Source organism: Rissa tridactyla, chromosome 2, assembly GCF_028500815.1.
Source record: "Rissa tridactyla isolate bRisTri1 chromosome 2, bRisTri1.patW.cur.20221130, whole genome shotgun sequence".
Lineage (NCBI taxonomy): Eukaryota > Metazoa > Chordata > Aves > Charadriiformes > Laridae > Rissa > Rissa tridactyla.
The window spans coordinates 45160333-45175038 of NC_071467.1; the positions used below are offsets into that span (position 1 = coordinate 45160333).

At 35.2% G+C, this 14706-nt stretch overlaps 1 protein-coding gene across 1 annotated transcript in view; it reads right to left on the bottom strand.

The window, feature by feature from the left end:
* Positions 1-14706, bottom strand: part of SNTG1 (syntrophin gamma 1) — a 166621-nt gene that overhangs the window by 119681 nt on the left and 32234 nt on the right. The window contains exon 6 of the mRNA XM_054189470.1: positions 14598-14639. Within this exon, the coding sequence (XP_054045445.1) occupies positions 14598-14639 (42 nt within the window). The remainder of the gene's footprint in view (positions 1-14597; positions 14640-14706) is intronic.

Consider the following 14706-nt stretch of genomic DNA (forward strand, 5'->3'; position numbering starts at 1 on the left):
CCATAGTTTGATACTACTATAGTTGTAGCTTTCAATTTTTTGCTGTCTGGTTCCAGAACCTGTGTTAGATATTTAGATATAAACCCAAATGGGCTGCACACTAGAACTTTGAGCTTTCTCAAACAAGGCAAAAGGAAATTCAGGGCAGAACGGTGCGCAGGCAGAGGATGGAGGAACACATGCCTTCAATTCAGAACCCTCTTCTGCATGTATCTTGCTACTAGCACTGCTTTAGAAAAGTGCAGGGGGATGCAGTAAGATAAGTAGTTTCAGCAAAGATACCCTACTGAGCCTACCACTAACCAATTCTTCTGAAAAGTGGCAGATACAGGTTTATGGCTTCTCGAGATGTCACGGAAATTGAATCGAGGTAGCACTTACTCAGGGAATGCTCCAGCTACTAAGGCACTCTACAAAAGATAATTTCAGAGCAACATACATGGACATTCAGGGTTTGACGCTTTTTGAAAAGTCCCATCAGAGACCACTTAGGAACAAAATTATTCTTGATTCCAGGTGACAGCACTTGTTTAAGATAGACCATCAAGTGGTTTCTCAGATGGACAACATCATACCAGTCATCTCACAGCTGCTACATTCAGGCTTCCTTTATTGATCCTTGCCCTACCTGTTTTTAACAGGCTCATGGGCTTTAGACACAGAGGTAGCAGAACATGCACCCTCAAGACTCCTGCATAAAGCATTAGGAGAAAACTAAGTGACCCACCTTTAAAAATAGATATACTTCATCATGTTTCAAGCGTACCTGCAAAGTAGGCCATTTATATTAGCTGACACTGAGACATCTACAGTATTTCCTTCATAGGGAATTACTAAAATAATCAGATGTAAGCAACGTGAATAAGTGTAATGAGGATAAGAGAAAGAGATTAATTTCACAAATAATTTATTGGAAATCTAATTAACTCACACACACACACAAAAAAAATCCATCAGGCAAGAGAGGACCAAATATAGGTCATACAGATGGGACAGACTCCTGTCAGTTTTTCCTTCAATGCAGTTCCAAGGTAAAAAGAGAATATTGTCACTTCAGTGACATATTTATGGTCAAGACGGAAAAAAAGAATCTGTTTTTGAACTTTTAAGTCTAACACTTGTGGAATGGAGTACATGCAAGTTTCTCTAAAAGATCCAATGACAGCTTTCTGGAAATATTTAAACTTTCTTATGCTCCATAATCAACAGTAAAATCTGAATAGCAATAGACTCCAATTATTGCTTAGTTGCATATTTATTTTTCAAAACTAATACAGGATTGCCTGAACAAAAGATATCAATGCAAACACCTGAGGAGAAAAAATTATGAAAGCAAAAGTCTGCCAGGAAAAGTTTTCAGCATTTTCCTGTTCTTCTTTCATTAACCTTAGCATCTTTAATAAATACCACTCATAAAAAAAAATAAAAATTGTAAGTGCTTAATTTGCATTCTTACGTCATGTACCCTAATTTTGAATCCTGTTTCACTAAAGACTGCACTTACTGGTCATCACAGTTCATATTAAATCATTAGAAGCCCATTACTCCAATCTAGGAACTATGAAAAGCAAGGAATTAGAACTTGTTAAAAATTCAAGTCTATCAAAACTGTAAACACCATACCCTGGAGTCCCTGACCATAAGTCATAGGGGACAACGTAGGTCCCTGAACTGAAATTATCTCATACCATATTCTGAAAAACGAAAAATCTGAATTCCCTATATAGATTTCAACTCTAATAAATTATTTACTATGATCTACCAGTATATTCTTTGACTCATCCCAGCTGAGCCTGTCTGTTGATTCTAATGCCAGTGTTGATTCTAATTCCAAACAATGGGTCTTGTTAATGTTTCCCAACCTATATTCCATGGACTACTATTGGTCTGGGACTGTGGTCCATAGACAAAACAAATACACAAAGGTGCATTTATTAGCCATTCAGCTCTACATGATATGCAGTTACTTATGACAAGAAAATACCTATGAAAACACAAAAAAATTCGAAGAACCAGAAGACTCCAATCCAGACTCTTTTCAACTTTCATGAGCTTTTTCAGTGTATCTATATGTAGTGAGAATATGCCAGAGTTGAGAACTGTCTATATTTGTTTTCACATTACCTACTCCTTGTATGGCTCTACTTCTCTAGGATTACCCAGCTACACTGAATGATCTGTGCACTTATACAGCTTTAAGAAGTCCTTCTGTTTAAACTCTCGCAGCTGTTCCACTTTTTGAATGTTATTATTCATCCAGCTGCTGGGCACCTACTATCTTTCTAAGCTAATTCATGAACACATATTTTTGTAATCATATATTTAATGATTTCAAAAACAACTGGCTAAGAGGAAAGAGGCAAACCCCTTAATAACACAGAAAATATAAGAAATACCAGTAGAACTGTTCCTAGTCTGTCTGAAATTAATCAGCATTTATTCTGCATTTTTTTTAAAGATATGAAAGGTCAAATTCTTTTGGACAACACAAAACTTTAAGATACTTTTCTAATTGTAAATTACAACTCAATGACACTGAAAAAATCACCACCATGTGTTTAGGTCAACTACTCAACCCATCCATCAGTCAAATATAAATCCATAAGCCTAATTCTGTTTTCAACTAGTTATATTGACATGTGTATTTCATCTTCTACCAATACCACACACTTTCATTACAATTGTATATATTTGGGTAAACCTCTCATTGGTATGATAGCTCAGAAATTTACACAGGAACCAGATTTTCTTTTGGATCAATTTCATTGACACTGTCCAAATCAAATATTGACCGAAGCTCCTTTGGGAGTCACGTGCAAAAAAACAATAAACAAAACAAAATTCCTACTGAAATGGAAGAAGCATTTACACCACTATTATGGTAGCATCTACTGATTCCTACACAGCTTTGCAAAAAGGTTGCACAGCATCCCGTGTGCACTGGTGTGTATGGCCAGATGAACGATAGGCTATCCTACCTGTCTACAGAGGCTTTCTTTTTTAAGATGCAAGGTTTTTGGACATAATAATTGGACCAACTGTGGAAACCAACTGTGGCAGTAGGCTATGTTGAGATTGTGGTGGGTTTTTTTTCCATTCAACTATATGTTATGGAGAATACTCAAAAAAAGCTGTCAACACCCATAGAACATTAAGCAACCTCCAGAGGCTTTGCATATTTACCTTCAAGGATCCATGACATAAAAATGCAAAGATTTTTTTTTTCTTCTAAGCAAAATCTAGGCCATATTTTAATACACATAATATAAAGAAATTTCTCCTACTCATCATATCTGCGCAACATCCTTGTGAAATCTATCTTTATTACTCAAGCAAATAGTATAATTTTAGTGAGTTTTATTCCAATATAATATAAAGTGGTAAGAATAAGCCAGAACCATCATTTATTAATTCTTTGTAGGCTACCAACAAATTCTTGGTATTGCTGTTCTCTAAAGAGAATTTCAGATAGCAAAAAATGGGTAAAACAACCTTTAAATGAAAGCAGAGAAATTTAATAAAAGAAATTGTCTTGGACTAAAAAAAATAAAGATTATTTAGGGTATAGTATATTATAATATCCACCATACTAAATATACCATTACAGATTTCCCTGATACATCTTATTGTTTACCATCCAGTAATCTGCAAAAAGATAGGTTATACTGGAATGAGACGTTTTGGTGATAACAGCAGCCACAAAAACACTCAGTGCTGGATATAGGCCAGTGCTTCAGTCATGAAATTACTAACAAACTAAATGGGAAAACCAACAAAAAGGTGATAATATCAATATCTCTTATATAGACTATTAAGATTTTTCTTGTGGCCTGCAGGTATTATGGCATACAGTGCAGGATAATGCATTCATTATTCTGGGAAAAAAATAAGTCTAGTGTATGAGTTATCCAACATTGTATAAGACTACAACAGATTCCAGCAGATAATCGTAAACTAAATTGAAGAAAAATGTTGTGTATGGCCTCTCAAAACCAATAGCCATATGTCAGCAATTAGTCAGGAAAACCTTAGAAGAATGACTTAGTGACTTGGGAGTCTCTACCCCCTATACAAAAGTCACATAAAATATTCAGCGTAATGAAAAAACTACAGACATTATCCATGTTACATGAAGAAAAATAAAATAACATCAGCTATATTTACAGAATAAACCAAATTGTTCCATATTTATCTGCATGATTCCTAGAGTACCCAGCTACAACTGGAATAAAGATCACTAGAAATCCTTTTACAAATATTTTATAGATATTTTTCTTTTGCTAGAAGACATTATGCCAAAGCCAAAAAGCTTCAGATAGAAGCTTTTGATTTTTCAACAATGAATTTATTTTTTTAGAAAAAAGGAAGAGTAAAAATCAAAGCCCAGTTGAAAGTGGAAATGTTTTTCTCTAGTAAGCTGTAACAGAAACTGGACAATAACTTGGAATTAAGGACTCCAAATTTTGCAGGTAATGTGTGCTCCTCAATAGAAGCAAATAATTCCAAGCAAATTATCCATTTTAACAGATTTGGAGTTCTTTCTTTTCACAATTGATCATACTGCACTTTCTTTTTTTTTTTTTTCATTATGGCAACGAACATGAAGGGTCTGAGTTTTCTAGCCCTGAGTATTAACAAAATGATGAAGCTGCTTGCTTAAATATTAAATGTATAAGAATCCCCTGCTCCTTCAGCCAAACTGTTCCCACACTTCAAATTTACCAGAATAAGTGCTCTCACAGTTGAGTTCTATATGAAATTTCTAACACATTTACTAAACAAGTATAGTTTTTATATATGCAATTTGTGAAAACATCATTACTAATATTCAAAATGCATACAGTTTACTAAACTACATAACATTTCAGCTGTTGTTTCTGTTCCTAACGGTTGAAGAGTGAAAGTCATCCAGCTGACACAGCATTCTGAAGTACATTCTTAATTTTTTAAATCTTTTATGAAGAGAGACAGGTCTAAGATTGTTGAAAACACGGCATGAGTATTGTGTCTGACTAAGCAGAGCCTCAGTTCTGGGGGAAAAACCAAAGATCAGTCCCAGAATGAGTTTGCTCACACTAATCCCATTGCAAGGCTGGGGTCAAACACACAGCTAGTGGCAAATTTCACATTTACATATTCAATATAAAATTTGCTGTTGGCAAATATGACCTTAACATTTACTTTTCATGAATAGTCATACTAATCAAGCACCAGCATATAAACGCTCATGAAAAATGAATACAAAATGGTCTTAAAGAGTTTGAAATCAAATTTTAATTCTCAATTTGAATAAATATTAATGTACAAGCCTACTCCTATTTGTCCAGTCCTAAATGTTATCAACTTCACAATGACATAAAGAATAATTCTTGGACAAATTTGTATTTGAAGTAATGTTTTAGATCAATATGTGAAGTTAACTCTGCTAAGCTTCTTGGCAGCTCAGGATCTAATCTCTGAGAAAGGTATTTTAGTACTTCAAGGATTGTGCTCAGTGGTAAAAGTTCTCAGTCAAGAAAATGCATAAGAACACACTTTCATGCCATTTAATGCAGTGGCAGCCTTTCTGCTGCAGAATAATTGTACTGCATATAGCTGCAGTTGAGAAAATTACTATTTTCTTCATAAATATTTGTAAAAGAGCATGTCCCCAATTTAGTAAAATACTTAAATTCATACACCTATGTGCTTTGCTGGACTGGGATCTGACATAGTTACCCTGCAATATGAAATTTTCACAAATAATATTGATGCAACCTTTTTTAGGATCATTTTCATCAGCATCTAAATTTTAAGGGTCTTGGCAAAACTGAGTTTGGAGGTACTCACACTGGATATTAATTAACTGGAGGACATTTACAGATATTTTGGAAAGAGAAGAGATTAACATATAATTCCAAAGAAGTAAAAAAGCTAATTTGTATTTCAGCATAATGATGAAAATGTGCTGAATTACAGGTTTAATCAGTTTATAGCATGAGGTCTTTTCTTGTTTTCATAATTAGGCAATAACCCCATGGAAATCCATTCTTGCCAGCAGTTAATTACCATTTGAGACTATAAAATCCTATTAAAAACATAATTTATAGACTGTTATATGGAGTGAATGTGTTTTCTGAAGCAAAAATTGCAACATCAACAATAAAAGAAAAACAAACTGCTTTGTAAAATTCTGTTACTTTGCTGCTAGGTGAATACATCAGAATATCACAAATGAATGCACAAACTACAGTCCTCACTTTTAGAAAGTCTAGGCTCCTCAAACCTTACTAATTCTGCGTTTACCATTTTCATTGTGCTTGTGCTGTCAGTTTCTACAAAAATTCAGAAAATAAGCAAAACAGTGCTGATGCCACAAAACTCAAAACTAACTAAGGAGCATTTAAACAGAAAGATGATTCAAAAAAAGCACACTCCCATTGAGATAACACTTTCCTGTTGAGATTTTGGTTTTGACACCTTCAAGGGTATTAAAAGCTGTAGTTGTGGCAGTAAAAGTAAAAACTTAAATGTCTTGGTATTGCAAATTCCAAAGCTCCCAGTGTTTTAATTGTAAAAAAAAATAATAATACTTTGTCTCACAGATTTGTTGTTGTTGTCATTGTTGTGCAGGTGATTCATTTTACTCTAAAACCTCACTTATTGATCGATATAAAGATGCTTTACACAGCCTTTCAAGGTGAAAGATGTTTAAACAAAGTATTTCATCTGTTAGCATTCATTACAGTAAATGCTAGCTCTCACCAACACGTCTCTCTGCAATTAGCAATTCGGAAATAATATATTATGACCTGAAGAGCATAGGGGATTTCGAGTGTGTTTTGTATTAGATTTTTCATGTAAATATGAATTAACAGAAGATGTCAAAAAACCCTTTCAGACGACTGAAATATGGCAAAGATTTTGTGAAACACTTCTGTCTGTCCATTTAATATGTAAATACATTGTACTCAGAATAGTATAAGAAGGGAAGGCATTTCAGTATTTCAGGGAATCTAGAAATATCCTCAGTACTTTCAACTGCACACCAACATGTTAAAACATGGGAGTTTTTTGATGTAGAATATTATCTTAACTTTCCTTTTAATGGGTCATCACAGGCTTGATGAGGCCCTGAGCAACCTGATCTAGTTGAAGATGTCCCTGCAGGGGGTTGGACTAGATGACCTTTAAAGATCCCTTCCAACACAGCACATTCTATGATTCTATGATTCTATGAATTAGAACCTTTGAAATATTCTGAATGGGTACTGGCTTGACAAGGGCATGTGAAGTGGAATAGAGCTGTGTACGTTTGCTAGACCTCATTTAAAGACATAGGTCATTATCCTGGTAATGCCGTTTCAGCCTGAGCACTATTTCCCATTTTGCTCAGAAAAGTACTAACAGCACAGGGAGGCAACAACTCCTGCAGGTCTCTGCACTAGAATCTAAAGAACAGGCAACCTTTGTAGCTTTTAATGAAGAGTTTCTTCCCTTTGTAACCACACCTGCACCAAAATTTTCCTTGTGATCCCGTGAACCTCTTACAACTGCAAGCTGTTTTACTGGCCACAGTCTTGGAAAACAGCTAATGGGAAACAGGCAGTACCAAATTGAACCTGTAGAAAGACACCAGTACTATGAGGGCAACACTAAGAAAAAAGTATACATCTAGAAATTGGCCCAGTGCTGACAAACAGATACCAAAACACCAGTACCATACTGTACCATACTAGTGGTTGAGAAGTATGGAGTGGGCCATCTGGAAACCTCCATGTATCTGGCTGGAACAGTCCAACACTGGATACTATTGAAAAATATATAGAGTCCATTCTCCTTTCCTCTTCCTCCTCCACCGAACAAACTGTCAAAAGACAAAGACCCATTGTAGAGAAAAAAAAAAAAAAAAAAGACCTAAAAATACGTACAGGTGTTAGATAACCCCTGGATAAAAAGTTTCTTCCTGGCGCTCATTCGATTTTTACTATAGCCAGAATAATGACAATTCTGAAGAGTTAACTCAGGTATTGCAACTGCTGGAAAAATGTCAGAAGACTCCATGTGTGTGCACATTTGCACTTCTTTGAGCACACCTCTGTTTTACGACTCCTTCTGGCTGCCTAAATCAGTACACATGCTCTATTTTGTGCAATGTGTTCTCTTGGGCCCATGTCAAGCCATAAGAAATATAGAGGTTGTCTTTTAGAGGCAAACATTTGCTTTCAGTTTATAGCACATGGTTGTTACTTGTTTAAAGAAATCACAGTTGTTGCCACTCGGACAGTATTTTCTAGTCCATATGGGTAAACAATTTTTTTTCAATAGTGACCAGGGAAGATAATTTTCATGCCTTTAGAAGGTTTTAGTTTTCCTACATTAAATTGGAGTGCTTTGTATATGTTTAATTCCTCTGCCTTTTGGAGGCTTTTGATGCTCTCTATGCTGCTCTTGTCTAATCTCACTAGATTATCATGGAGTAGTTAGTCCAAGGAAAAGAAAAAACTGAAACACCTAGCCAAAGTGGGCTATGCTTTTTCAGATATAAACGATACAGAAACAGATTAAAAACAATTGGGACTCTGGTGTTCTACCAGAGACCTAGACCCATTTTCTTATTTTTTAATTATTGTACAGTATTACATCTATGCACAGCAAAGAACAAACGGAGTCCCCGTACCAAAGTCAAACTGAGGTATATTCCACAACTGGAAGATGCTGTGCAGAATGAAATCTTTCAAAAAGTCTTCTGGAGGGTAAAACACACACACGTACAAACAAACATGAAAATATTACTATTTGCTTCCCAAGGAAGCAAAGAAACCTGAGTCTTTACAGCAAAATATCAATGTAAACCAGGTCACAAGCGAAGCATGTCTGATGGTACACACTTTAAATCCACTGCTCAATTGTATCTCTTCTTTGCAGCTCAGGCTTTCAGTGTTAATAGAGCTGCATGACAAAGGAGGAGCCAATGGCAGTTATTTGAAGGATGTTGTACCGTAACTGGTGATTCAGTCTTTCACTCTGTCCCACTAAACCCTAATGGATTTTTGCTTTGAGGACCGTAGCTATTTAACAAGGATATAACAACATTAATCATATAGACTTGGTATTAGTCATGCCGGCATATTCTGCTCCCTTCTATTAAAACTCAGCAGTACTGATGAGTAGTTTTAAAAGATGAAATCTTAATAAAATGACTAACAATTCTACAGGTATCTTGAGAAAAATGAAAATATAAATGAGGAAGACAAGAACACACCAATGTATTTTAAAAGTCTAACATCATAGTGCTTGAATAAATTCAAGCCTTTGCTGAGTTTGGCACAAGACTTAATTACTTAAACACTAAAAAACCATAGCAAAAAAACAGATTAGAAAAGCAACCGAATACGTGTTAAGAATACTGCTCCGGGATATATCCTTATCCAAGGAATTTCCACCACACTGTGAAAAAGAGTAAACTATTTATACCTGCTAGGTTCTTTTCCACTTGATGGACACTCATTTCAAATCAATGCTGAAATATTTGACAAATATACGAACAATAAGGACACTGTAAATACATTGTAACAGATGTTTTCATTAATTGCACCAGGGTAGCTAAGATGACATTAGCACTTTTTTTATTACCTACGTCTCAAATAGAAAACAGCAGCTCTATGGAAAAAGCAGAAACTTGGCCTCATCTTATGAAGGAAATATTTGACTTCCAAAAAAGTTTACATTTCACCTCTAAATTCAAAAGTTACAAATTGCAGATTGATTATGGTCTTCTCTAGAAGTGCTGACTATGCAGCTTCAGTATTTAAAGTTACCATTCAGTCTGGAGGGGAAACACAGTACAGGATCTCTGCCACGTAATATGAGAAGGTGGTAATCTGTATTTGCAGGTTGCTGTTATCACTATCACCAAACAGCACAATACTAACGTAGAGATCTGTTTCTATAACAGATTCTGAAGTACTTCATATAATTCAGCGAGCTAAACCTGATAATACTCTCGGTTTCTGTTTCACAGTTAAGGAAACAAAGACAACATAAAAACATAATTTACCAAAAGACACATCTGCCAAGTCAAGATGGAGTGAGATTGCAGATCATTTGTTTTCTAGTCCTGTCTTACAAATACAATATGCTCGGTCTTCTGCTTAAAAACATGTACGAAAACCATTACCAAAACTATTCATAATGGGTTTTAAAAATCAGTTTGAAAGAAAACATAATTCTAAAACAAAACATCAGATTAAGAGTTTCATCATCTGCACATGATTGCTGTTAAGCGACTACAATCCCTATATTTCATATACACATATGAATATATATCCTTGTATTTCATATCATGCAATCCCTATGTTTCATATAACATATATGACTCACGGAGCGCCAGCACAGTTACAGCCCTGCTATGAATGCAGAGAAAGCAGGGAAGCAAAGATACAATGCATTGCACGTGGACGCCCTATGTCAGCTCATTCTGCTGGAAAAAGACGTTTTATGCAAAATGCAGCTGATGGCTGATGGCTAGCTGATGGCTAGCTGTACATAACATCCACCAAAGTCTAAATATCTGTGCTGTCTTGATACCTATCTACCTTTACATGAGCTTCTCCTATTGCTTTTCAAGGAATGCACAAATGCCACGTTAAATGGCACTTACAAAATATCATTTTTCATTAGAAACGTCCCCTGAATTTTCCCCAAATACAAGAAATACGAAATCATTTCATATTCATATTCATTGAATTCTATTTTTATTCCCTACAAGAAAAACAGATGCTAAGATCCAAAGAAACCCCAGTGACATGTAACCATAGCTGTTGGTACTACCTGAGATGCTTTATTCACAATGTTAATAACAGAGACATAATCTTAAAGATATCAGCATTCATTTGACTGAAATTCTTCCTCCTCCAGGGACACCAGATGCTTTGGTGCACTATAACCCTGGAAAAAGTAAGAGCAGTGGATCCAATACAAGATTCTTGTTAGTAGGCAACTACCAAAAGAGTTGACTCGTACTCTCCTACTCCAAGCCACTCAGTAGCAGCTCAAGGGAAGTAGCTCACAGCAGGGTCTCTCACTCACAGAATTTTATCCATTGTTAGTGGTGTAGTGGCTAGCCCCAGAATCACCAAAATGTCCACATGTGCTACTTTCGTAGCTTTATGTTGGTGATTGCCTATCTGTCTTTGTTTTATGTTTGGACAATAAATGGAGGTAACAGCCACAGATACATTAGTTTTCAGACTACAAATATATTAGTTTCAAGCCTTATGAATACTCCTATCCCTTGTAAGCCCTTAAAAGACTAGGGGTACAGATTGACAAATTATGCATTGTTGGATCATATTCATTAGACAGAAATCTAAACTCGTAGGTCTGTCTATGCATAATCCTAATTTCAGCCGTTCAAAAGCCTTGTAGGCCATAAAGGAAAGTCTACTGGAAAAGGAATAATTAACAAATCCAGAGCAGAAAGAGCACAAACTCACATAAATTAAGAGATATAACGCATTCTCCTTACCTCTACATTAAAGTTCATACTGCATTTTTGGAGTCAAATTGCCAGTATGATGTTGAGAGATATTTTTAAGAGAATTGCTAGACTTTTTGTTTCTCAACTTCCTCCCCGTGATGATACTTCACCACAGAGAACATGTGTTTATTTTACCATAGGAGAGCACTAAGACTGAAGCAATGTTATGCTGTACTCAGAAGGGAGTCTTTAGAACCCAAGACAAACAAGCTGACATTCAGCCTTTGATAGAAACTCATAATGTGCCTGCATAATATGAATAATATTCTCACCTTCTACAAGCAGAAAACAAAGTTAAAAAATTAAGTGATTCACCTAAAGCTAAAAAAATGAGAAAGGATCTGTGTAGAGGCCTCCAGTAAGGTACACTGAGAACTGACTAAACCTACCTATCCAGTCTTATGAGAGTCTTATCTATCTATCTGTCTGTCTGTCTGTCTATCTATCTATCACCTATCTGCCTACCTACGTATCTCCCTATCTGTCAGATTCAGGCTTCAGATTATAGTATATTTCTTGGGTAACAGGATCTGTGCATCACTGAATACTGTATCACCAGATCTACTAACAAATGGAAGACAATAAAGACAACAACGGATTGCCCACAAATGTTAAGCCAACTAAGTTCACTATATATTGGGGAAAGATTTTCCCTACTATGAAAGATGGCACTAATTTGATTAAACTACTTAATCTTGAAATTCAAATGATTGTATCTGTATAGTATAGTTACCAGTAAAGCAAAGTGAAATACCAGGGCCAACTAATCAGCAGTGTAATGCAATAGGCTGCACTGATTATGCCACAGATCCTTTCATTGCAGAGCTACGAAGACATGAGATATGCCTAAAACGTTTCTGCAAGCAGCAAGAAGTTTTGTATCTAGAAAAAGAATGAAGACTCAAGAAGTTTTGTATCTAGAAAAAGAATGAAGACTCCTAGGACGCACACTGCAGATAGAAGTCTGAATTTTCTCTGGGCATCTTCCGTTTTACGCACTGAAAAAAAAATCCATGCTGACTTACAATGAATATTGTCTAAGGCGTTAAGACAACCCAAAACACTAAGGTATTCTCAGATAATATAATACCTGCTAAGTCTTAATTAGTTACAGAAAAAAACGGAAAGAAACAAAGCTCCGAGCTCATGTACCTTGCCTAGCCATTTGAAAAGTACTTAAATGCAATAATAATTGAAAATTAAGTTTCCACTACTGTTCAACTCCCTGCTGTGAGCAACTATGCTCCACGTGCTTCCTGTTTTCTCTGTTACCTTGACATTAGAGGTACAGATCCTGTATTTGATAAAGACCCTGCAAGAGAAGTGCTCGAACAAGTCAAACTGCAAAGGGCATGCCGCAGGCAAAATCCCACCTATAACTCCTGCTGGCAGACCAGCTGATGTACTTGCCCTTTATTCAGGGCTGTGCTTAAACCCACAGATTGCTGCACAATGCACAACTATATCTATCATTACTATAGCAGGCTTTACAATAAATTTACTCCACAAATAAATAACATATGATAGTGAATGTTTCTGAAATAAATAGATTATCAGAGTTGATTTACTTTGGTTTTTATATTTATTTTATATTTTATATTTATAAATCCTCTGAATATTTTAGTTTATAAAATGTCATGTAGACATTTTATCTTATTTAAATATTGCTCAATACTTAGTATTAATTCTTAAGAATTATTCTTAGTTAGAATAAAGATTTAATTTAAAATTTATCTGCTGCTTAAACTCCTAAAACACTTGCACATACACAAATGCATATTCAAAACTGGTGTTATTAGCAGTTTTCAATATGCCGCTGAGTGTTCAAGTCTACACTTACAGCAATAACCTTTTCTCATGTCTTGAAATTCCAACAGCCTATTTAAATCCCATTGAGATATTTATCATATTAATGCATATTAAACTCTACAACTGCAGTAAACTCATAGAAGATTAAAATCTGATCACTGTTGCACAGCCAAAGCTTAAAAGTACTATAAATACAACTATTAACCTGTGTATACAGAAGGTGGTATGACGAAGGCTCTGAAGAATGAAGCATGATTTGCAGCACAAATTTCCAACATGAAACCCGTGCACAAAAGCACTCTGAGGAATAGTGCAGTGATCAAATCTTTCAGCCTGCACTAAGTTGTTAATCGGAACTTCATTTTTATTAACTCTTGCTTTCCATACCTGAATGGCATACATTCAATGATCTGTCATGTAACAGAATGCTGTATGAAATACAGAGCATCTTTGAATTGGCGAACTAGGTTTTAGAGAAGTAAACTTTCAAATATGACATTACCACATTATTTTAAAAATACAGGTACAAATTCTATGGAGCTACACAGGATTTAAAGATAATTTCTTTGATAATCTTCTCATTTCTGGCATTCTTTTCTGAAATACAGGGTTTCCTACTTCTGAAAGTAGTTAAGAAGAGCCAAAAAGTGAAATATAACAAAAGTAGATGATACTTTTAGCAAAGCTGACTTACCAAGGGAACCAGCCTACTCGAGAGCTCTCAAATACATATGGCTTTTCTAGAATGAATCTCCTTAATACACTGTTATTTTCAGACAGTACTGATAACAGCTTAACTTGAGGAGAGCATTCTCATAAGTAACAGCCAGAGAATGAAAATGCAGACAAATAGTTTTGTTTCAATTTTTAAATAGGATTAAAACCAACCAAACAATAAATCTCCAATATAGTGCAAATTACAGCTTTTGAAATTAAAATGACCTCACACAGCCAGAAAGGTGCAGCACTGCTGAAATTTGATAGCTATAAGCCAGAAGAAGAAATGTTGGAATATGTACAGCTAAAATTTGCATAATAAAATAATCACCTTTAATATGGAAAAGCCTATCTGAGAACAGCAATTACAACACACTTATGAAGAAGAGATTGCACTAAGATATTAGTTGTTTGCCATGAAGGAATGTACAGTTATTTTTATTTAGGGATAACAACAATACAACTCATAGCAGCGCGTTGCTATCAGCGTACACTATCATCTCAATAACTACAAAAGACAAAAAGTAGACCAAAAAACAGAAAAGCTCACCACTTCTTCATGCCTGCATTTTCTCACATTAATTCCATTAATCTGTTATTAAAAAGATAAAGAGAAGACTTACTCTACATTTCATAAGTATAGATTTCATTTCACTTTT